This window comes from Macrosteles quadrilineatus, unplaced genomic scaffold (assembly GCF_028750875.1).
Source record: "Macrosteles quadrilineatus isolate MER2022 unplaced genomic scaffold, UCM_ALF_1.0 Scaffold_5__1_contigs__length_97177068, whole genome shotgun sequence".
Classification (NCBI taxonomy): Eukaryota; Metazoa; Arthropoda; class Insecta; order Hemiptera; family Cicadellidae; genus Macrosteles; species Macrosteles quadrilineatus.
The window spans coordinates 4743515-4769847 of NW_026542598.1; the positions used below are offsets into that span (position 1 = coordinate 4743515).

The following is a 26333-nucleotide window of genomic DNA, read 5'->3' on the forward strand; positions in this document are numbered from 1 at the left end:
GTGAGTAAAGTCGAGGTCATGATTATGACTCCTCTTTGTCTTCAACGAGCACGTGGTATGGCGTTTTAGCATATTATATATAGTCAATGATATTACGTAATTCGAACTGAGTTTTCATAAAAGGGGAAAACTGTTCAATGTTCATACAATAGTGTTTGTTTGTCTACTAGATTTAAAAGTTGTTTAAAGTTGTTGTAACCTGAAATTATTAGACGGGATTCTTTTGGCTCTAAAAGCCATTCGACAATTTCATTACTTACTGATTCAGTTAATTGCGACTATGTTAAAGTATTATTTTTTGAAGTATTAGTTGAAGTGAAGTATTATTCATTATGTTAAAGTACCTATAGTAAAATTTCAAATTAAGAATGATAATGTATTTCTCGATAATTAGCAGCCCCATGAAAAATGTATTGACCTAAACTACATTCATTGTAGGTGGACCAAATTTTAAGTTTATTCTATACCTTAAAAAATGCCTATTTATTGTCTATTACAATATGCAGGTAATATGTACGTACACGTATGTAAGAAGATTCAATCCGAATTAATGAATTGTTAATTTATTCATTAGTAATGTGTTTTTTTGCCATTCTACATCAAATTTTGTTCAGGATTTGGAGAAGTGAGAACGTAGTAGAACTCCAACGGACGTAGAACCTCGTCCCTTATTTGTGACATCCTATAGAACCTTCTAGAGTCTAGACCCCGAGCACGTGGGATGGGAAGGGACTCCCGCTTATTCATTCATTCATTGTTGAGAAATCGTTCTAGGTTCTAGAGCGTTCTTGTGGCTCAAACAAGTTCCCAAGCCAACTTGGAAAGGATTCGATATTTTAAAATTGAAATACTGACGATTGAGCTATCAAATATAGTAAAAAGCCCAGTTTTACTCGTAGTAAAATTACACCCATCTATATTCTTATTTCTTAGTGTTTTTGTAAATTGTAACCTAAATTGCTCAGTCATTTTCAAACGGATACTGAATTACACTGCTTAAAGTGGTTTCCACATACTTTTTAAAATGTATGGGTGTTTTTTTGTTTTTTTTTTCATTTTCATAAAAAATCATTGCAAAATTGTGTGATAAGAATGAAAATAACCTTTAGCTGGAACAGGATAGTAGCATTGACTAAACCATAATTTATGGCACAAAGTCAATGATAGTAGTAGGACTATTTACGAAACAGGATAATAGTATTAAGGATAATTTCTGACATTTATAGTTTTGCTGAAAAAATCAAGCTTGTTTTGATTACAAGTTTTTGGCGACTTCCTTAAAAAACGATTAGGCCTAACTGACTTACAATACTATTAATTAATCATTTAGCGAGTTTTTGTCTGATGTCAACCTGTCAGATAAAAAACATTTTAAAGTATTGAAATACAAAATTCAAACATGACATAAAGCGGTCACAGACGAGTCCGGTTGGCTACTATTTGTTGTTTATAATTCAAATTGTTGTTGTAAATTATTTTCAACATCAGGAACCAAAATGTTTTACATTTAATCTAAACAGATACAAATTTAAAAAATTACGCAATTAACATTTTTTAGTAAGAACATTTAAATTTTACCACTGACTAAAGAGCCTTGAATTAGTCATAATTAGACCATATTACATTAAATTTGTAGTAAAATCGCCTTAATTCATAACAGGTATTTTTTCATTGAGAGTTCAATTATTTAACTTCAGACCCTCTAGGGCGAATAAAGACAACTTGTTTCCATTCCAGAAATCTAGAACGTTCTTGCCGCACTCGATCAATAAGTTAGGTTATGTTAGTTCTCGCCGCAGCCGCCAGGTGTTTGGAAGCAGCAGCGGTTTCCGCTGCGGTTTCTAGATCGAACCATCGACTTGGCGGGCTTACAGGCGTTATCACATTGCACCGGCCTTGTCGGCGAACCTCAAGGTCGTCTGATAACATTGTTCATTCAGAATCTATTTTTATCTGGTAGCGTACGCCAGACAGTCAAACGTAGGAATTATCTTATGGTGTTGAATTACGAAGAATGAATGAATACGTATTTAGATAATTATTAAGGTCAATGGAAACCTCATTAGGTGATTATCGAAGACCTTTTTTCTCAAGTAAGGTCAATTTGATTTAGTTTATAATGTCAGCCTACTTGTGGAATAAAATATTGAAGCACCAATGATAATTAAACTTTCACATAAAATAAGTTAGGTTGTTTACTACTTTTACAATTTACTTGATGAGTTTTAAAAAAATATAAGTCCTCTTCCATAGCCAGTAAATAAATAATTACAACGGGAAAGGTATTTTTTACAATTTGGAATTTTTGAAATAATTTTTTCTTTGAAAACTGTAAAAAATAAGAACGTGAAAACATATTAGTAGCCTAGTTTCAAAAGTGCTTTATGGTAAAGTTGTACCATTTTAGTAAACACTTACGTTGTACATAAAGTTAAAATCCATCACCAGACAAAGTTTTATATGTTCCACATCCAAATACACTCCATTGACATTCCATTGAATGCTCTTATGTTGGGTTCAAAACCAGATAATATAATATATATACAAGGCAATTAAACCTCTGGTTTGAAGATACATAGGTTTAGACCTACCTCGAGAAGAAAACCCACGATAAATTTGTTCATTTATTATTTATTTATTTGGCCTATTTGAAAAATGCCGATGTATAGGAACCAACCTGCTAAAATCGTCGCGGAAGTTGTGCAAAGTGTAGTAAATAGTTAGATTGACGATATTTTGTCAATAAAAAACCAGAAATTCAATGGTTTGGGGGTTTAGGTTGCGACATCCAGATAAACTAACCTAACCTCAGTGGTAAAATTAGAACGATAACGATAGGAGTTGTTTGATAACGCACTAGATGACGCAGCGTTGTGCGTCAACTCTCTAGAACCTCTAGAACGCGGCAAGCCGACAAAGCGACGTTTCTAGAAAACTCCATCAGCGACTGTTAGGAACCTTGCCTAGCTCACTTTTCTGGTCTCTATTATTTATGACTTGCAATTTTTATGTGGACCCTACAATATCAAAGAAATTTTTAATACTGTTTAAACAATCGTAATTTAACATAACATAGTTCTTATCGGATTTCCATTAGATGTAAAAAAAAAAACACGAAAAATCAAGTAATATCTATATTCTCAATCGGTGTAAATTTGATTCAAGAAAAGTTAACATTTTATTAATAACGATAAGCACTCCTACATTTTTAAACTGTCAATTATTTTCAAGTTTTGATAATAACTTCAACTTGAACTTGAACCAGTACGTTGCGTCAAGTTGGTAGCCAATCTGATTCTAACGTCTTTTGTTGGGAACAGTCTAAATCCTGTTATTGTTACTTTTTGATACATAGATTTATTAATTATTGGTCTTTAGATTGCCCAATTATTTCAATTATCTATTAATTATACCATTGAATTTTTCCAAATTAATTCAACCCAATCTTCCAGTTACTCTCAAAACATTTTGAAAATGTCTTTACTTAAAGATAACAATATTTGGACTTTATTTCAGGTAAAGCTATATGGAAATATCCGATGAATAATTTGAGGTAGCTGCTAGTGTAATGCATTTACTGTACCTCACACCTCACAACAGAGAATTATTGGTCTCCTTCCATTGTAGCAATGCAATTCCGAGACATACTGTAACTGGGGTTATGGAGAAAACAACAATTGAAGGCGTACAAACACTTGACCATGGGAAAAGATTAGACTGTGGAAAGATAGTTGAATGGTCAATACAAGGTTTATCAATGATCAAGTATTCCAAATGTGTATTCTAGATTTTAACTGTAAATCGGAGTAAAGTTTCAACTAAAAGCAAAAGGATAGTTGAACGCTTGATTATTTATACACCATAATAAACAAAACCCAACCATTGATTAAAGCAACTTTTCCTACAAATCTGTCATCCTAAATGCATCAGCTGAAAAAAACTCAATTAATGGCTTGTTTACGGTACACACATGTTCAAATAATAATGCGTTAATAACGCATTATTATTTGAATTTCAAATATTCAAATATTTATTATAACGCAGCGTTATAATTAATTTAACATTTTGACTCCTGCCTGACTTATTGTGTAAGCAATGACTTATACATAAATGCAAAGCCTTTACTGACTGACTCACTCACTAATCACTAATAATTCTCCTACTTCCCATTTACCTAGACTACAGAAATTCGGCACACTGGTTATTTTATGCATTAAATAGGAAAACAAAGTAGTTTTTATTCTGATCTGACTTTCGGGCTCCGCCCCAGTGACTCTGGAGTTTCCCATGTTAACCTTACGATTTTTCATCATATTTAAAAGGAATTAATGAATCTTAACGTCTGGTCTGTTTCAATTAACAAGTTGATTCTATGATGTTCAATAGCACTATTAAGTTACAAGGTTTACCAACAGGGTGCAGGACTATTAACATTTTACACAATAAGAACAAACTGTCAATCAAATAATAAATTGTTGTGGTACTGTGCGAATAGGGTAATTTTATTTTTAGTGCATAGTTCAATAACTGTTTGACTTATTTTTTCCAACATTTTTATAAAAAAAGTTTCGTGTTTTAAGTTAATGAAAGATGGAATGAATTAAATATTATATATATTATTGTTTGGGTTATGTCAATAGCGTGAAAACTACTTGACCAATTGAGCCGATTTTCCATTAATAGAGCCAATATAACCACAGGCTTAAGGGTAAGCGAACAAAAAATATTATAGGATTTTTTTTAAGGCCCCCAGAGGCCCCCAACCTTTTTGTTCCACTATAAACCGTAGGTCCCTTAGTTGCCATTAGCTGTATGGGCTATTAATTAACAGTTGTGTCTAAGGAATATGTCGGCCTTAGTCACTAACAAGACTACAAGATCGCGCCACTCATCCTACACTCATCCTTCACTCATATTTGGGTTAAAATACGCACATAGTGGCGTCCCCATCTTAAATAATTGATAATTGATAATTGAACCTGGTGCGGCAATCAATATGTTTATTAATATTTTTGAAGTCAAACTGACGGGTAACAGCTAGTTTGTTAAAATTATTGTTTTGTATAGATACTGGCACTTCAATTGAAAATCTTGTTTTAGTCAATTATTTCAAGATATCTGAATTCTGAAGTAAATTAACAGTTTGGTCAATGCAAATTGCCATTGAATAGTTTTAGTTATAGCCAATTGAATTACGGGACAACGTATAATTTGCGCGCTATAACTGGGAATTATTTGTTTCCTTGAGGCATTACAATGCAACCTCAGCACATAACTGTTCTGTTGTGGAGTAAACAAATTTGAAGGCGCTACGATACATCTGGTTGCCTCCGTCCTATCATAGATTAAACTAGGTTTAATCTATGGTCCTATTGGTTTGGTTATATAGTTATGAATGATTTATTTACGGTATGTGAAAGTGTTCCATAATTTAACTGTGGTTCGCATGTTTGTGCCATTGGTCTTGCAAATGCAAATTAATATTTGGCAGTTGTAACAAAGAAACAGGCAAAATATAAAATGTTAAATAATCAAATTATAGTTAAACTTATATAAGAATCAATAATTATGATAGTAGTACTATTGCATTGTAATATTTAGGGAATCAGGGAATTGATGGGGGTTTGTTTCACATTATTCATAATATTTTACTTCTTAGCGTTATAGTTAACTATTTAGTTATAGGAATGGAGTAAAAAGAAGGTAAAATGAGTACTGTAGTTCTAATAAGCAAAATAAAAATTATAGAACATTATACGTTCTGATTTTCTTGGTTGAAAAATAAATGTCTGTTTAGCTAGATGTTTTTAGTAAAAATCTCATAATTATTATAAACTTCCGAAATAACGTGTAAAGAATTTTAGAATTTGAATTATAGATTACTTTTTTAATGTAAAATAACCCTTTACTACGGAAAATTGCCTTGAAGCATTGGCTATTCGGGCTATTGAAGTTAAAAGTATTTACAAAATACGTACAATGAGTGACAAAACGACAAAACTGGCCCGAAGAATCACCCATTGAATCACTTTCCGCCAATAGCAGCACAGTTCTAGAACGATCTCGACGCTTCTCGGCCAATCAGCGAAGCGTTTCTAGAACCGACTCGGCGCGTCGTGTGGAACAGCTGAGAAGTGTCTAGATGGCAGCAGCTGGCCTTTATAACACCGATTGCGCGCGTCAACCACTAGTTTCAGTTTGAATTCAGACAGCGAGAAGTTCACATTAGTGCGAACTGTGTAAATTGAGTGAGATTCTATTTAGTGACGTTTTGGTGATCGAGTTTAATATTGTGATTGTGACTATACCTGTGAGTTTTATATCGTTGTGTGCTACTGATCTATCAGAAATATGCCAGTGAAAATGCCAGCTATTGGAATCGACCTGGGGACGACCTACTCCTGTGTGGGTGTATGGCAGCAGGGGAAGGTGGAGATCATCGCCAACGACCAGGGCAATAGGACGACTCCGAGCTACGTCGCCTTCACAGACACAGAGAGGCTGATAGGAGATGCTGCCAAGAACCAGGTAGCCATGAACCCCCAGAACACTGTGTTTGACGCCAAGAGGTTGATAGGTAGGAAGTTCGACGACCCCAAGATCCAGGATGACATGAAGCATTGGCCCTTCAGAGTCGTCAGTGACTGCGGTAAGCCAAAAATCCAAGTTAAATACAAAGGAGAGGTTAAGAAATTTGCACCAGAAGAAATCAGTTCAATGGTTTTAACTAAGATGAAAGAAACTGCCGAGGCCTTCTTAGGCGGAAGTGTCAGAGATGCAGTAATTACAGTGCCTGCTTATTTTAATGATTCTCAGAGACAAGCCACCAAAGATGCTGGAGCTATTGCTGGTCTCAATGTGCTTAGGATTATCAACGAGCCTACTGCAGCTGCTTTGGCTTACGGATTGGATAAGAACTTGAAAGGGGAGAGGAATGTTTTGATTTTTGACCTCGGAGGCGGAACCTTTGATGTGTCTATTCTCACCATCGATGAAGGTTCCCTGTTTGAAGTGAGAGCGACAGCAGGCGATACTCACTTGGGAGGAGAGGACTTTGACAACCGATTGGTCAACCATCTGGCTGAAGAGTTCAAGAGAAAGTATAAGAAGGATCTACGTAGTAATCCAAGAGCCACTCGAAGACTACGGACAGCTGCAGAGCGAGCGAAGAGAACCCTGTCTTCTAGCACAGAAGCGAGCATTGAAATCGACGCTTTGTACGAGGGAATTGATTTCTACACCAAAGTGTCTCGAGCCAGATTTGAAGAACTTTGTGCAGATTTGTTTAGAGCGACATTACATCCTGTAGAAAAAGCTCTCAATGATGCAAAATTGGACAAGTCTGCAATTCACGACGTAGTATTAGTTGGAGGATCAACGAGAATCCCCAAAATCCAGAACATGCTGCAAAACTTCTTCTCAGGCAAATCTTTGAACCTCTCTATCAACCCAGATGAAGCGGTAGCCTACGGTGCTGCAGTCCAAGCTGCAATATTGAGTGGAGACCAGAGTTCAGCGATCCAGGACGTGTTGTTGGTTGATGTTACCCCACTCTCCCTGGGAATAGAAACAGCTGGAGGAGTCATGGCCAAAATTATCGAGAGGAATGCACGAATACCCTGCAAACAATCCCAAACCTTCACCACCTACTCGGACAACCAGCCAGCCGTCACCATCCAAGTGTTTGAGGGAGAACGAGCCATGACCAAGGATAACAATCTCCTCGGCACCTTCGACCTCACAGGCATCCCTCCTGCGCCTCGCGGAGTACCAAAGATAGATGTCACCTTCGACCTAGACGCAAATGGTATCCTCAATGTCTCTGCCAAAGATACTAGTTCTGGGAAGTCTAAGAACATCACCATCCAAAACAACAAAGGTCGATTGTCAAAAGAGGAAATTGACCGAATGGTTTCTGAGGCAGAGAAATACAAGGAGGAAGATGATAAACAAAGAGAACGTATCTCTGCGAGGAATCAACTGGAAGCCTACGTCTTCAACGTGAAACAGGCTGTGGAGGAGGCTGGTGACAAGCTGAGCGAGAGTGACAAGTCGACAGTGAAGAGTGAATGTGACGAGACTCTGCGATGGTTGGACAACAACACGTTGGCAGAGAAGGAAGAGGTTGAACATCGACTGCAGCAGCTACAAAAGCAATGTTCTCCAATCATGGCCAAGTTGCATGGGGCAGGACAGCAAGGAACACAGGGTCAACACGGCGGACGGGGACCAACAGTTGAAGAAGTTGATTAAATCAATAATCTGGAGGTAAAAGATAAATTTTTTAATTTTGTTCCTATTTTAAAGACTTTTATAATGATGTAAACACAATTCTTGTAAATATTTATGTAAATAATCCTATTTATTTGTATATGTTGTAGTTTAAGTGTATACAATAAAGATATTTTTATGCTAAATTGTATATTATTTACAATGTTTTCCCTTTCACATAGTCCCTCTTGACCAGTGATGGTTATTTTTTGGAAAATGTTGATATCCTTACTAATAAAGATTTTAAATGTATTCTGAAGATGCAATTGTAGTGTAAATTACCTTTGAAGATTAATGTCAATTTGTTACAAACTTAATTTTCAAAGCTTAGAAGTAGGCCTACTCAAATATACCATGGAAAAAGTGTCTGTAATTACAGCAAAAGTCTAAACATCTATAATATTAAAACTGACATTATGTATAAACTAGTTTAAATGCTGCGTAAGTCAAGAATAATTGAAAAATTTCAATATGATTACAATGAAACTAATTATTTTACTTTGGTGAAACTCAAACAATTCAATATAGAAATAGTTTTATTTCAAGGGATGCAACTACAACCAAATTTTGCTGTGATGCATGTGAAAGTATTTCGGCACTCTTTGTGAGATATCTTTCCATACAAACTAATGGTGTGTAATTCATGAACTAACAAATATTGTATAGGTACATGGCCAAAAAGCAAACACATCAGTCGGAGCTCAAACTCTTTGAAACTACTCCTCCATTTTAATGTGCTGTTTCGTTACATTTTGATGATTGGAAATTTGAAGAATAGTTTTATTTATGAAACAATTAAGTTTCAGGCTGGAAAAACCATTCATGATATGAATAGTTTATCAGTTAAAAAAACAAAAAACAGAGAAATACATCGCTATGGTCATGAACAACAAGCATGTTGACTTGACTTTGGAACACATGCTGAGGTGTTTCTAAATGAATATCAGGGGGCTTTAATAGTCAGATTGTATAATGTAATGTAGCTTATGGTTTTAAACTGAACTTGCACCAAAAACTATTCAATATGAGCATCAATCCATGTGCCAATAAATGAGTTCTTGCCAAATGTTGGTAGGTATCTCTTGAATAATTAATTGTTAACAGCTACTTCAGTCCATGCCCTTAAACCACCCAGAGAAAGTTCAGGTTCACTATAATTAATTACAAGAGGTTCTACCTGCGAATTCAAGGGTGTACAGAAGCTACCATTAAATTAATTTAATCAACTTTGACTTTATATTTCATTTAAAGGGCCCAAGTTTGAGAAATTGTCATCTGAAAGGATGTTAAAAGCAGTGGAACCTCCATACCTTACGTCCTAAGGTGGCCGAAGTAGGTACGGTTGTACCTGAACACGCCGCTCTCGTTCATGACGTTTTTAATACTTTACTTTAACTTAATACTTTTCAATCAAATGGCGACCTGTTAAAGATCGGTGACAACTGCTTGGAACGAACAACATACATGGTTTGTTAATCTCATAATCATCGTGTTTCGAACACCTTTAATCACTCACTTGTAACAAACAGCTAGAAATAGCTTCACTGTCCATTCACTGCACCTCTTTTAAGAACATAAAAGTAAATAATAAAAAAATAAACAAAAATGTAAAAAAAACAAACTATTGTCAATTATTTTATTGGCCAGCTGTTGTTTACTAAATTAATCGAATATCGTTAACTTCCAAAACATGCACTAGTTTCATAGTTTCGTTAGTTTGGTTGCATAGTTTCATACAACCAAAATGCAAGAAGAAGCTTATGGAGAGGACTTTCCCATGAAGAGTTTGTAGAGACATTGAGAGGCCTAATAACTTCGCATCTGCCTGTCCCGGACATCACAGCATTCCAAGAGCAGCTCACAGACACTAACACCTCCACACCCTGTCCAATCAAGAGAATGAGTGACATCAGCTCCATCACGCAGCAGCAACCATCTCCTAAGGGTTCTAGTCAGTCCGGCAGTGTAGTGATGCGTGATCTGAGTCAGTCCGGTGTGAGTGAAAGTGAGTGTGGGCGACAAGATAACGACAATTCCCACTTCCTAGACATCCCTCAATCTCACACAGCCCATAAACACAACCTACCTTTAAACTCCGACACTCCGAAAAATATACCAATAAAGTAAAAAATTGTAAACCAGCAGCACACGATAAAATATCACAAAATTCACACATCTTAAAAATTTTTCACCTTAATATTCAACATCTACCGAGCAGAATAGAGCCATTAGAAATTACTATTCAAGAAATTGACCCAGATATAGTATTATGTGAACACAAAATGAAAAGTCATGAATTGGACCTTCTCACCATAACCGGATATAATATTAACACTTTTTATTCACGTAGTTTAAATGCTGGAGGTGGAGTCATAATACTATCAAAAACAAATTTAAAGGCTAAAAATTTTAAAATTAAAAGTTTGAATTTACCGTCAATGAATCAGTTAACATCTGAAAAGGAATTTGAATGCTGTTTGATAGAATTTAAATGTGATTCATTTTCTTTTGTGCTAGCTGGTATATATCGCTCTCCTATCTCTGATGTTAATATCTTTTTGACAAAACTAAATGCATCCCTGGAAATACTCTCAAAAACATACACTAATGTAATTATGACTGGAGACATTAACATAAATGTTCTAAACCCAAACTGTAATGAGTTTAGACTACTTAATGATATTCTTGGCTCACATAATTTTGAATTTATAGTAAATTTTCCAACTAGAGTAACTGAAAAGACTGAGAGTGCTATTGATAACGTTTTCATTAATTTTTATCCCAACAACATGCAAATTAGTGGTTTAAACACACAAATCTCTGATCACGATGCTCAATTATTAACCTTCAACTTGCCCAATAAAAATATGAACAATAAACCAATAACCAAATCAGTAAGAATATTTTCTAACCAAAATCTTAAAAAATTCTCAAATATGCTGAGTCAGGAGGGTTGGGAGGAGGTCTACTTTGCACCAGTAGAGTTGAAATTTAACATCTTCAACAGTATTTTTATGTATTACTTTGATATGTGCTTTCCTATTACTAAATGTAGAGATACTGATCAAAAAGTCCCTTGGAATAATCATGAGCTAGAAACCGAGAGGAAAAAAATTATAGAAAAAAGCACATTAGGGAGGATAACAAAAAATGAATCTTTAGTGAATTCAGCTAAAGAAATGAACAAAGCATTAAAAAAAAAATATTTTCAAAGCCAAACAATGTTATATGGATGGAAAAATTTTGAGATCAGGGAATGTGTCCAAGACAACTTGGAATTTAATTAATTTAAATATAAAAAACAAAAAAAAGGTTGTGAAGAGCATAGATGAAATAGAGGTAAATTCAAAAGTATATAATGACCCTACGGTTATATGTAACACTTTTAATGATTTTTATGTCAATGTAGTTGATTCTGATGTAATTCCAAAAATAAATACACCCAATTTATCAGTACCTAATTTAGTAATAAATAACCAAAAAAATAAATTTAGATGTGAACCAATCAGTGAGACAGATATCAGTAAAATAATTTCCATATTTGATAATAAACTATCATCAGGCTTCCACGATGTTCCCATAACAGTAATAAAGCATGCCCAGAGTTCACTTAAAAAACCATTTGCACACTTAGTAAATTCATCATTTATATCCGGCATATTTCCAGATAAATTAAAAATTTCTAAAGTAAAACCTCTTTATAAAAAAGGGGACCAATTAGATGTTTCAAACTATCGCCCAGTAGCCTTGTTACCTGTCATGTCTAAAATTTATGAAAAAGCTATGTATAATCAGCTCGTTAACTTTTTAGAAAGTAATGATCTACTCGATAAAGAGCAGCACGGTTTTAGATCAAACCATTCTGTAATATCAGCGGCTGCTACATATATTGAGTCAATAATTGATTCTGTAGATAGGGGAGATAAAGTAATTGGAATATTTATGGACCTAAGCAAAGCATTTGACAGTGTATCTCATCATAAATTGTTAAAAAAATTGGAAGGACTAGGGGTTGTAGGAATTTCACTAAAATGGTTTCAATCATATTTAACTAATAGGAAACAGTTCGTAGAAATTACACACTTAAACAATCATAACCAGATGGTTAAAACAAGATCGCAGTTGAGAACAATTAAACATGGTGTACCACAGGGTTCTATTTTGGGTCCTCTACTATTTCTTACATATATCAATGGATTACCCAATGTTATTTCAAATTCAACAATGAATACCATCTGTTTATATGCCGATGATTCTAATCTTCTTGTAAGCGGAAAATCTGTTCATGAGATAGAAAAATCTGCCATCGATAACTTGATGAACATCAATAACTTTTTTTCAGATCATCAGCTATTACTAAATCTTTCCAAAACTAATTTTACACGCTTTAATCTAAAAACTAATACCAATTCAGATTACCTAGCAATAAAATTAGCCGGTGAAGATATACAAATTGTTGAGAACACTAAATTTCTAGGATTATACATAGACAGTAAATTAAGCTGGAATGATCATATTGATCATGTGGCAAATCGAATGTCAACAGGCCTATTTGCACTTTATCGATTATCAAAATTTTGTAAACTTGAATCCCTAAAATTGGTTTATTTTGCTCATATTCACTCACATTTATCCTTTGGTATAAGTATTTATGGAGGAACATCACAAGCTAATTTAGACAGAATTTTAATTCTCCAGAAAAGAGCAATACGCATTATGTTAAATTTGGATTGGCAAGATTCTGTTAGGGAAAAATTTGAAGAACTAGGCATAATGACTGTATATTATATCTATCTAGCTATTATAGCTATTATTGTAGCTATTATATCTATCAATGTATATTATATACTGTCAAAAATTCAAATAATGTCTCACTGGTAGGGGATTCTCATCAATATTGTACCAGAAACAGAAATAACTATGCAACACCTTCACATAGATTAAGATTTTTTGAAAAAAAAACCAATGTATGTGGGTATAAAATGTTACAATGCTCTTCCAACAAAACTAAAGGACTACACAAGGACTACAAAATTTAAAAATAATCTAAAAATGCACTTTTTAACCAATCCCCTGTATTCAAAGAACAAATTTTTCCTCTTACATAATATATTAGAATAAGAACTTTTTCAATAGTGTTTATATCTTTTGTACTTTTTTAGGATTAAGCATTATGATTTTGATCCAATGTAATGACGCCATTCGTGCACATGTTTGCAAAGTATGAATAAAGTTTATTTCATTTCATTTCATGCAAGGCGGAGCCCTTTGGAAATCAGCCTGTTGGGCAGAGCCCTTATAGGGAGTTCGTCCATATCAATACTTTTCAGCAAATCTAAGCTTCATTTTGATATGACATATGCCTATATTTCTATTTGGTAAATGGCCTTAACTGTTTACATACAATTTGATTGTATCACTTTAATAATATAATAGATGATTAAAAATTCAACTGAACAAATGTTATGTGCCCCTTGTAACAACAAACCTAAGAATTCATTGAGCCAATTTACTTGGAACAAAATTTCTGTACATTAAAATTTCTGTTTGAATAAATAGTCTAGGAAAAATTAATAAATTTGTTTAGGCTGAAGGTTTGCTGTGGCAAGGGTATTGCAATCTACTGGTGTATACCCAACCTAGTAAGAAATAGGCCAAATTGCTATAAATAAACTACAAGGTTTTTATGGCTTGCCCTTTACAACCAGTCTATTTTAAACTTGTTAAAGCACATTACACAAATAGCCTTTTGAAACACAAGAGGTGAATGAATGAACATTAACAGGTGGTTGAACATTTGAGTAACCGGGTAGAGCCGGTGCCATGGCAACCTTCCACACAGGGGGGAATGAGTTGCCGAAAGATTAGGTCTCAAGAACAAGTCTTGAGTACAATGTACAGTAGAGGCATTTTTATTTTTGTGTTGTCCGATTGAGTGTTTAAATGGATATTTTTAAACCTAAAATGTCCAAAAAATGGTCCAAAATATGGTCCAAAATATCAAACAATCTACCACAGACTTTGAATGGCATTGAATTGTTCAGTGAAACAGCTGATCCTATCAGAAAATAATATCATCAGCTGTAGAATATTTCAGATCAACAATTTTTCATCACTCTTTTCACTCTGTATTCTAAAATAGCCCAGTTCCATACAACTGAGATCTTCAAAAATCTTCAATTTCCATACACCAAAAACAAATAGTGATCAGCTGACTTTTCCTGACACAAACATTACTTTCCCCACATAAACATTACTTTCGCTACACAAACAATACTTTTCCTACAGTTACCTAACAATGTACATGTTCTCTCACTGATTTGAGAAAGCAAAGTGGCCAATTCACTCATCAGTGAGACAAACATTGTCTCACTCTAATTACTTTGTCTCACTCCAGATTTGCAGCGTGAAGGCACGAAATAGTCTTGTAGTAACATGCAGTCAACGTCGTATGCGCGCGAAATACGTTGGCAGCACTGGCTGTAAATCAGCTGGTCAGCTGTTGTACTGTTGTATTTGTCACTTCACATTAAATGTTATATTAAAAGTTCACTTCTGTGTAAAAATAGGTTATGTTTCTTCACCAATTTATTTGTTTTATGGTAACTGTAGGAAAAGTATAATGTGCAACTCGAGTTCAAAGTACAATTGCCTCACTCGAGAAACCATTCCTCACTCGCCTACGGCTCGTGAGTAAGGATTTCTCTCGAGTGAGTCAATTGCTCACTTTTCTCACTAGTTGCACAAATAACTATTGCCTGACATCAACAAGTTACAATCAGCTGAATTTGACACTAAAATGAAATGTACAGCTGTATTGTGTTTGGATTAGAAAAATGAATGGATTAAGAAATATCTCGTCGTCGACTCGCATGTAAAACACTATCTCGCCCCGAAATGGGTCACTTGTGACTGGTAGTGAAATATACTATTACAATTTTGAAAAATCTGTGAACACTGGTTTTCTGAATTAGGTGTTTAGAAAACTGTTAAAACTCTGCTACCGAAATTTTCTCTGTAACCATTAGATATACAACACAGCTTCAATATACAGTAGACTCCCTCTTATCCGGGCACCTTTTAACCGGACATCGGATTAACCGGACTACACTCGGCAGAAATGACATCTCTTTAACTGGACAATCAGTACTGAAACGACTGTTCTCGTGGGAAAGATTTGAAACCAGTGATCACCTATTTTTACCCCATAAATTACCGTTCCCATAGTCCGGTCATGATATTTTTCAAACTATTTGAATAAATGTAGGTTTACACATTTGTACTAAATTTAATCAAAATTGGATAATTTTACTCAAGTTATCGTACTAACTGACACAATATATATATAACTTAAATGAATTTGAAAAAAATATGGTGTTTTTGACCTCTGGGGACATTAAAAGTCTAAACAAAAAAGTAAAATGGGCTCGGTTCTAGGTCTTACCATTAGACCTACGATAAAAGCTTATTCTTATGGGAAATTTGCCAAAATACTTAACGATTGAAACAGCTATATATAATACGTGAAGCCGTTTTTTGTTAACGCAACTCCTCCCTTATTTGTAGACCAAATTTAACGTTTAAGGTGTCAAAAGATTCGTCTCAATATGTAGTTGTGCAATAAGGTTTTAGAATCTTAAAATTCCTACTCTTAAGGGCATGAGACCCTCTCAAAGGTTGGGGTTTCCCCATAAGAAATACATAGAACAAATTTAAAAACAAAACAGCTGTTTATAAAAAGAAACTCATTTTAGCTTTTTGGGAGTAAATATTGATGTTTGTAATTTTCAGTAGGTTAAGACCAAGATAAACAGTTAATCAGTTTTTTTGGAAGAACAGAAAATGCCTCAAGTTCAAAGAAGAAATATTGAAAACGGGAGGATAAGACAATTAATAATAAGCTATCTTATTTATGCGTTCGTATGAGGGGAGTAGAAAAAGAGAGGTCTGGTCTAACAGACACCCATCCAGATTCACATTTACTTGGTGAGAAGAATAATATTTGTCAGTTCTGCTATGCAACTTAATTTGGAAGTGAAAAAATATACGAAGCACATAGTGTTGTCACGGTGGTAATGTAAACTTGCCTAATGGCAGATCAAATGAATGCATGCAAGAAATGTTTACTTCTGACACTGACAGGTCAAGATAGTACAAACTATGTTAATGCCTTGAATATGATGAGTTCAAGTAGTAAGATTATACCAAATCTTGGCGGACCGTACGTTTTTATTGTAAACTTTTGTATTACTCGCTCTATGTCAATTGAGAAAAAACGCAAATGGATTGTTTACTTCTAGGTTATGTTGCCAGTTCCTCAGACAAACTTATACAAAGTTTGACTGCATCCACCAACATAATCCAGACATTTCAAGTCAAAAATAAGAAGTTTCAAAAACTCATTTGCTATTGAAAGTTGTAGTAGCAATATAAGTGACCAAACATAAGTGAAGGAATTAGTGTTTATGTATTCAACGATCGAGTAGTTACGGTCAAGATCATTTTTATGATTTAGGAGAGGCAAATAATATACGCTGTAAAAAAATGAAAATTTCGATCCAAATCTTATAGCTACAAGAGTTATCCAACCTATTTTGACAAATGAATCCATACTTTCAAAACTTTGGGACAGGTATTAAGAGAAACTCCACTGAACAACATGATAACGTTCTGATGCGGGTTATATACTGTGACTGACAGACAACACGTTAAAATACATTAACCAACTTTCAATGGTGTTGCTGCTTTAGCCTATTCAAAGCAGATTATGGCTGTCCAGTTGGTAGCCCAGAGTTTGTGGGTAAAACATGGAGCACATGAAATGGTTGATATCACCCCACTATTCAGGATTCTCTACGGATAAAACCGTTCGATTAGGGGAATGTCGCAAATCAAAGAAATAAAATGACCCAGCTTAAATTACTTAACACAGCTTATCAGTAAGGTAACAGTTTTCTTCAATTCTCAAAGCTGTAAAAACTTTGTTGCAACATGTAACTCGAAGAGAGGCATTCATTAGAATTTATAAGTTAAAACTGAGAGCAGAAATAACGTAGGTGAGCCTTGACGACGCAAATAGAGATATTTAAAATTAGTTCCTAACAAGTGTTTAAACAACTCTAAGATGTAACTAGAATTACTCGAATTTAAGCATAACGTTTTCCTCGACGTTATGTTTTATACTACGCGGCTCATTGAGCCGCACGGGTTCTCTAGTAGTTCTTTAAAAGGTGATAAAAAAGCAAAGCAGTATATAAAACATTCACAGACCAGTTGATCTTTTAGAGGAACTGAATCTTTTGAATCGATTCCTCTCCATGGATCACTTGGACTTGTGTTCAGTGTATCTCTATCACATCTGCAGAGATGGTTCAAGAGCGACTCGTTTTATTTTGAGTGACTCACATGTTAGGAAACAATGTAAGTACAATTAAAGTTTAACAGCTTTTCTTCCCATACTGTATGTTTTTATTTTATTTTTTTATTTTTATAAATAACTAGCTGAATTGTAAGATTGTTAAGAGAAAATATAAGAGTGTAAATTTATTTTTTCTTGGAAAATGTCATTTGTTCTAACACACAACATTGAATATAAGTAAATGGTCACTTAGTTAAGGTGATTTGACCAAATAAAATTGAAGACGTATTAAATTTAGAGAATTCTGATGTAAAAATTTTTGGAGCAATCAATAATTTACGAATAGTTATTTTATTTTTCAAAATTTGTTGTTTCTTCTTGTGAATTGTTTTTTTAATGTTTTTTATTATACTTCCGACTTAAAAAAAACCTATTTTAAAATTCAAATAAATGTTACACACAAGTTTTAAAACCATTGAATTGGAACACTAACATGATTTAACTTTTCATCCCCTTTGTAAAATGTGAAGCAAGTTTTGATATGTTTTAACTTCAAAGTGTTTATGCCTTAGCATTTTTATTTACTGAGTTTCTCCTAAGTTAGAAGACACATTTTACAATCTAGGCTTCCCTCGTTGGTTAAAATAAATAACATAGGACAAACCATACTAGCACATAGTTATTGTAATAGTGTTGTAAAGTAAACACATAAATTCAAGCAATAAATAAATGAACGTCAAAGCACTTAGTTGCCACCGGGTATAAACATACCTTAATATTTCTTTAGCTAGTCTATGAGTATAATAAATGCTATGATAGTATAAAAAATCTATGGTTTTACAAGGCGGCCATGAGGCTGTTGTGAGCCTCTAATAGTGGTGTTTGGACCAGTGAACGTCAAAGGAGCTTAAGTAAGGGGATTGGAGCAGAACTGAATGCATTTTACATCACTTGATTTTACATCACAAAGTGTAAAATGGACAACTTTCAGCCGTTGCCCTTAAAAGTTTTTGATTTGCAGCTCATGAAACATTTATGACACTCTATGACTTTAAAATGTGGGGTGGTGGACTTAAATGTCATTTAAATGTCTGGAATAGCTTTAGGAGCAAATAAAACTAAGGAGCACATTTGAGTTTATATACTCGTATAAACAATAAGACTGAAAGTAATAATATTTTTTTCTGAAACCAGTTTAACACTTTGTACAATTAATTGGCTGAATTATTCCACACCTTAGGGTTCATTTCTCATTGATCTAAGCCCTTCAAAAAGTGGATTCTATGAAAATTACTATCCGTGATAAAAGTCTCCATCAGTCAAATAAAGTATATTAAAATAATAATTGAATTGTTTACCGGTATTGGTAAACTTATTTTAGTTTGTTACACAATAATAACCAATATTTAAGTGAGATGAGAAGCTGAGGATGAAACTATTATGTTGTTCCAAACCCGTCTTGTAAGTTACAAGTTACAAGTTGTAACTACCTTACATAAATCTTTTGTTAGAAATCATAATTAATTGTTAGTCCAATAAAAATTACATCTGGGTGTAGGCTTAAATTCCCTTGGGGTAATATTCCAATTTATCTACAGTGTACCACTTTGCTAACAAGAAAATTAAGTTTGTAATTAAGAACGATCAATACAGTTAAAGCTACAAAAATTATGTCTAAATTCTCATGAGTGCACACAAGACCTGGCCAAGATAAGGATATTGATCTATAGTCCTCGCCACCCTAACTTGAGGCAGCCCAAGGTCGGCATGTGGCGAGGACTATAGAGGGCTGTCTAATGGCCACCGCTTGGGCTAACTGTCTATCAAACCCAACATGACCAAACATAGACAACATAGTAGTTCTAAATTTGACTCCCAGGATACTCCACATATGCTCCACATGTGGAATAACTTTCAGCAGTTTCTATTTACTATAACCGCACAGTTGTAACAAAAAGTTATTAGATCAAGTAACTGATGTTCTACTTCCAGATGTTTCGGAGTTAAAGAAGATGGATAATGACACGGAGGCCGTTGCTGTGGCCTTACCACTCTTTCGGTATCCCACGGCTGTGACGGTGAGCTTGAACAATGAACTTCATTGTTCAAATACGGTACCCATATTTGATGATATTGGTGTAATGGAGGAAAATATGTAGATTTACTTGAACACATTTTGTACTGTATTATTGTGCTGGGTTCTCTTCCCGTCCAAACATATGTTTATAGTTATGTACCAAACCTTTTGATCTTTAGATTGTGTTATGGCAACTAGTTTCAACTCAACACTGGAGTCATCTTCAGGCCACTACAGATGTCTTATCTCTTCATTCGAAGGTCGCCAATATCAGTGAAAAATATAACATGTACACACACGAACATTTTGTGATAAAAAAAGAGATAATACTGTTGGTAAGCACACTACGTGATCGGGCAGGAGTTGTGTCTAGAACAACTTTCAGCAGTTGTGAGTCTATATATTTGTCATTGTGTAAAAAATAAGCCTCCCCCCCCAAAAGAAAAAAATGGTGGTTGATGAGTGATTAATGTTCATTGAGCAGCAACAGATCAGAGAGCTAGTTCAAATATTAGAGTGTAGTTCGTTCCCTGACTTAAAACTTTAAAAATTAACATAAAAATAGTTTCTTGTTGTAACCACGAATTACTCTTTCCAGGTGCTGCTGTGTGTGGCGTACGTAAGTGTGTTCATCATTGGCGTCGTTGGCAACACATGTGTCGTAATGGTTGTCTATCGTAGTCCCAAGATGAGGTCGTCTACCAACCTCTTCATCGCCAACCTCGCCTGCGCCGATCTCTTGGTGAACATTATATGTTTGCCTTTCACACTAACAAGCAATATCATGTCAGGTATGAAAATCATGAATCCTGGTAAAGAATAAGATTCAGATGTTTCTCTTTTTTGTTGTAAATTAATTATTCATGTTCCTGTATTAGTCTTTTTGCCTTAAGTTCAACTTTGTCCATTTTAAAATTCATGATGTAGCCCCTGAACTGTTTATTTAGACTAATATGAGTTACATACCTTTACGTCAACAGTTCAATTGTAGTAAGTAGAACTCACAACATGTTTCGTCTATTCAGGCATCGTCAGGTGGTATCCTAGCAAGAATGCTTTGTCTTCATCCATGATGGAGTCGTCAAGAAACATTTAAATAAATACACACACATTACGCACGAAAACATTTAACAAATAGAGTAGGCCTACTGTTACCGGTCGCGGTACGGAGGCAGACATTTTTTACCTATAATTTTCCATTTTACCTACTACCAAAATTTGGTTTACAAAATAGTCCAAGTGGGACATAAGAAAACTTATATGGACTGGGGAAACAGAAAGCAGCCATAGGTTTGTGGATGCTGGAAGCCAAGACTTAATGAAATATGTATTGTAGATCGAAACATTGACTTACATTAAAACTGTTGGACAAAGCAAAGTTTGGTTGCCTCCATTGTTGAAGGTTGATTTTGCTGAATAGGATGAATTTGGTTCTAAATTTTGAGTGTGTACCCATCAAGCAAACAAATGTTATGTCTTGTATAGAAATCAAGATGGATTTATGCTTGAAATTTCATTGTGTCAGGTAATTAATCTAGGTTTGAAAAGTGCAAAGGAAAATAGCCAGATAATGTTAGTAATCAATTAATTTATAATATTTTAGAGGTGGCTAACCCAGCATAAACACCTCTTATTGGATATGACTGCAAAGAATATTGTAATTACTTTTCTTACTCCCATTACCATTTTAATACCAAAGAAGATATTTGCCTCACCAACTAACAGTCTCCATTTCATCCAATCCCCTGCATATTATTCATCAGCTAACAATGATCTAATGTGTCTATTTGATTTATCTTTTACTTCTTCTTGAGGTATCCGCTTTCAGGGAGTTTTCTTCCATATTTGTTTTATCATAGATCTACCCTCATGATTACATTTCCAGCCCAGAAAAGTTTTTTTCTAGTACTCGGAACAGATTCCTTAGTCCCCTATTATGTTTAATCCTCTATTAACCTTTTTTTCTTTTGACCAACCAAAAAAAAAAAAAAAAAACACAATTAAAGTGAATATATGATATAGGTAGTATTCTGTCAATACTAAAAGTCGAGTAAGAGTTTGATGCAGTACCAACGTCTTTCTTCAAGCTCCAACTCCTCTGTTAACATTATAATTTAGACTTAATTATTTTACAAAACATATAGATTTCTTTATACACTCTGGTATGTTTTATATTTACCAGAGCCATTTATATCCACCGTATTGTTCACAGCCTGGACCATGGGCTGGTTAATTTGCAAGATCATCCCCTACCTTCAAGGAGTGTCTGTCAACGCCTCTATTAATACTCTTGTAGCAATATCCGTGGAGCGTTGCTTCGCTATCTGCTACCCGCTCAAGTGGCAGATCTCCTCTCGAGTTAGCAAGCGAGCGATCCTAGCGATATGGCTGCTGTCACTCACCATTACTCTGCCTTGGGCTGTCTTCTTCAAGCTGCAACCACTGTATGAAGGCAGTGAAGAGCAGGTCAGGATGAAAATCATTTAGGGAGGTTAATTTAGGAAAGACCTGAAATATTCATGTGGGTGGCTGAGTGGTTATAGTGCTCGCTTAGTAGTCATAAGGTTGCTGATTTGATCCTGTAAATCCAGTAGCTTTTTGGTTGCTTTCAACTGAACCTAGTTTTATCCTTGATCTAGCTCTTATTAAATGGTCCTGGCTGAAGAAACAGCTGATCTTAGACAGTGAAATTCTATACTTATTATTTTTCCTCATATTAAGCTCAAAACCAAGGTCCCACTAGAAAAACAGGACGTGCTGCAGGATCCATGACATCACACTTGTAGATAGATTCACTGCCATATCCCATGTGTTTTAGGTAAATAAGCTGGTTGTTTGTCAGATTTTAGTTCATCTATCCACCACTGTGACACAGTGTTGTGCTGCCCGTGCTGCAGCATGGCCTGTTTTTCTAGTGGGGCCTATTGTTATTGTTAAAACACACAACATTGTGTTTCTACCTTGTTTGTTTCTTGAGCCGGGTTCAGATAGCCAGAGTGTTTAAAGAGGCCTTATAATCACCTCGCTGTATCATATGATTCATTCTACAATTTTTCACTCCTCTTTGCCTTAAAATACACAGTCCTGGTGTGTCAAAAGAATTTAAAATGTAATCTAATCACATGTTGGAGGTGTTGAAACGATTCCTCCTCAAGACAGCCATTCAATTCAAGCAACTGAATATTTGGTTGGTTAAGGTAATCTGCTTAATGAGTGAAAATTTAAAAACGTACGTTTTCATGTCCCTGGCCTTTTACTTCGTAGATACTGGATTTGTAGTTTATTATTATGTGTTTTTATATTTTTTGGGATGGGGGCAACATGTTACACACATTTATTTAGTTTTAAATAGGTTCTAGGTATTTTTTTCGTATTTTTAAAGTCTCAAAATTCACGACCATGACGTGTCCCTAGGGTACATTTTCCAACATTCACACCGTTTTTATACTAATTATTCATGCCGAAATATATAAAGCCATATTTTTATGTCATCAATGGTTATTAAACCTACAGAAAAGGAGCATATGATAATTTTGTTTTCATTATAAACTGACTGCCATGACTAAATAGGTCTGTCCCTCGATTTGACGTCACGACCATTTGGGAAAAATTTTCAACTTTGGAGCACGATAGTGGCAAGCCTGGCGTTGATGGAGTCAGTTGGTTTTAGAGACTAGTTCGGGATGTACGTCAGGATTGTAGTGCCAGTCGTTTCGAGTTGAAAGGAGGAATTACAAGATTAATAAAGGAAAGATTGTGTTTTTTGTAATTTTGGTGTGTCCATGACCGTACGTAGTCATTCGATGAAGTAGACATTGTGTTAATTTTTGTTTATAAGATATTTCAATTGCTAGATTAACCTAGAAGTCCACTTTGTATCCACGAACATGAGGTGCAGGGCTACCACCAGAACAGATCCAAATAACACGTAATTTCACGACCAAAGTTCCCGACCATCGCAGGTTTTTTCACGACCAATCCAGCCTTATGGATTATAGTGTGTATGGTCGTGACAATAACTTTAATATAATTGTAAATTGAACAGTTAAGTTCAATTGAAACACATATTTTTATTATAACTAACAGTATAATTGAAGGATTGTTTAGAAAGATTTAGATTATTTCAGACAATTCACGACCGTACCGCTTGTCCCTGACCATCACAATTATGATTTCTATCATAAAAATTTCAAAAATTAAAATATCGTCATATTTCAATGTTTTAAACACAAGAGAAGCACACCTATATACAAACATAACGATTTTTCGGGTCTCAGGTAAGTTTTTTCGGAGTTATACAAACTTAAAAAGATTTTCTTGGCTTTTTTTCAATTTTTTGAGTTTTTTTTATTTTTTTCTAGAAAGACCAAATATACCAAAAGCTCAGTGACCTTTTTATTGTATAATGGTCATAAAAGTAAATTAGTTTATAGCAAAACATAGTTATAAAAATAATATTAACTATTTTTAATATTTATTTAAACGTCCGTTATGGTCGTGACAGGATTTTGTGTTTTTCCACTAAAGATGCTCTTTTAAAAAAAAAAACTACCAAAGATATTGCGTTACCATGGACATTTTATGAAACTTCAAATGTTAATGAAATAAAAAAACTAATAAAAGTTTTGAAAAAAGGGGAAAAAATTTTGCAAAGTGCTTTTCCTGAAAATGTACGTTTTTAAATTTTTACTCTAATACCCACTGGGTCCGTACCCTCCGAACCAAAAGACGTGGGCGTAACAGTGGATGACTCATCGGTATGGAACGTCAGGATGTCCTAGAAATCTTTTTCCAAACTTCTTTTCGGATGGCAGAAAGTTTGTATGGTCCTGTCCCAACCGTGACGGCCTAGTGCTCGCACACATAGGAAAATCAATGCTAAATATTTTTGGAAAATTCCGTACCTACTGTCCATTAGTGCCGTCCTGACCCAGTGCGTGCTTAGCTTTAAAGAGAATTTCTATGATGAATCTGCAAAACTTTGTTTACTAACGTTTTTACATTTGCAAATTGATGACATACAGTAGACTCCCTCTTATCCGGACTCCTCGGGACCAAGGCCAGTCCGGATAATGGGTTTTCCAGTTAAACCGACGTCCCCGAAAACTTGTTAAAACAGTTTAGTATCCTCCAGGTATCTTCTGGCGATCAATGTTTGTTATCGTCTATTCTAACTATCTTAATTTACCATATATTTCAGGCCTGTCTAGAAGTGTGGCCGACTAACTACAGTGGTAATGTCTACTTCATCATAGCCAATCTGCTCATGTGCTACCTGCTACCACTAACCATCATCACAGCATGCTACTTGCTCATCTGGCGCAAAGTCTTCCTACGCCGGCCTCCAGGAGAGTTACGCCAGGCAACGGACAAGATCATACAGAAGTCAAAGGTCAAAGTGGTCAAGATGTTGATGACGGTCATCATTCTGTTCGCTTTCTCCTGGCTTCCGCTGTACCTCATCTTTACGAGAATAAAACTTGGAGGGCCATTGACTTCTTCCGAGGAAGGAATTGTGTTTATGATTCTTCCCTTTGCTCAGTGGTTGGGTGCTTCAAATTCTTGTATCAACCCAATCCTTTATGCGTATTTCAATAGGAAGTTCAGGGTGGGGTTTAGAGCGATTATTTACAGTAGATCATGCTGTACGCCGCTGTACTATGATCCTTCCGGAAGTGACATGAGAACTGTCAGTAGTAAGCAGAATCTATATTTGGGTGTGAACCAAAAGGATTATGTGATTAAACAGTTCCAGAACAGGAAGACAAAATCGTGTGCCGTTTTGTTCAGCCAGAATTTGAACTGTAGCAGTAATAGTTTGAATAAAATAAAGCCAGTGGTCTTTCCAAAACTTTCGCTAGGATTCCGGTCGGTTAGTGTTGATAATATCTTTGATAAACCTACCAGAGCTAAGTGCAAAGATATTTTTTTGTAGATAATTGTTGTGTTGACAATTATAATTTATTTGATTAGATGTTCTATTAATAATAGTCTCGGAAATTGATACCGTTGTAAAAATGTGATCTGAATGTGCTGTAGATATAGCAGTTCAAATTAATTTGAATATTATGTAAATATTAAAAAATATTTGCAAAATCAATTTTTTGTACAGTAACTTTATGTATTTTACAAAGTACTGATCATAGATTTAGAGAGTTCTTTAATCTAACAAATAATTAATTCAGATTTTAAACTTTTAAAAAGGTACTAGCTATTTAATAGCGCTTTGAAATAATAAACGCTTCTTATAAAAATATTTTAGAATTTTTTGGACCTGGCCTAATTTTTTTGTGTTTTCTACAAAATTTCCCGACTTAAAGCTGTTACCAGTAAACATTATTTCTTGCATGTATTTATTTGATCTGACTTTAGGTGGGTTTACTTTACCACTGTGACAACATGATGTGTATATTCCTCATGGTTTTTTTTACTTCCAAAATAAGTTGCTTGGCATAACTGGCAAAAATGATTCATCGCCCCAAGTGATTGTGTACCTGGATTCCTTACTGTGAGACCAGGCCACTCCTCTACTCTTCTCATACGTATAAGATTTCCTATTAATTGTCTCCTCCTCCTGTTTTCAATATTTCTCCTTTAAACGGCTGCACTTTACTTGACGTCCTACAC

The 26333-nt window shown here is 34.8% G+C and overlaps 2 protein-coding genes across 3 annotated transcripts; both read left to right on the top strand.

Annotated features, from left to right (window-relative positions):
* LOC128994111 (neuropeptide SIFamide receptor-like) lies at positions 1-25712 on the top strand. Of its 2 annotated transcripts, none has more exons than XM_054418391.1 (5): positions 1-55; positions 19622-19707; positions 20305-20497; positions 21919-22172; positions 24907-25712. In XM_054418391.1, the coding sequence occupies exons 1-5, from the start codon at positions 19-21 to the stop codon at positions 25639-25641; spliced, it is 1305 nt and encodes a 434-aa protein (XP_054274366.1). In that variant the 5' UTR covers positions 1-18; the 3' UTR covers positions 25642-25712. The 2 variants fall into 2 exon arrangements, with proteins under 2 accessions (XP_054274366.1, XP_054274367.1); XM_054418392.1 differs by lacking the exon at positions 1-55 and adding an exon at positions 17635-17691.
* Positions 6334-8253, top strand: LOC128994110 (major heat shock 70 kDa protein Ba-like). The gene has a single exon (XM_054418390.1). The coding sequence runs from the start codon at positions 6352-6354 to the stop codon at positions 8251-8253; it is 1902 nt and encodes a 633-aa protein (XP_054274365.1). The 5' UTR covers positions 6334-6351.
* Positions 25713-26333: the final 621 nt, after the last annotated feature.

Coding starts and splice junctions, on each gene's coding strand:
- LOC128994111 (XM_054418391.1), top strand. CDS start 19: ATGATTATGACTCCTCTTTGTCTTCAACGAGCACGTG. Junction 19,708..20,304: donor GGTATCCCACGGCTGTGACG/GTGAGCTTGAAC, acceptor TACTCTTTCCAG/GTGCTGCTGTGTGTGGCGTA. Junction 22,173..24,906: donor ATGAAGGCAGTGAAGAGCAG/GTCAGGATGAAA, acceptor CATATATTTCAG/GCCTGTCTAGAAGTGTGGCC.
- LOC128994110 (XM_054418390.1), top strand. CDS start 6,352: ATGCCAGTGAAAATGCCAGCTATTGGAATCGACCTGGGGACGACCTAC.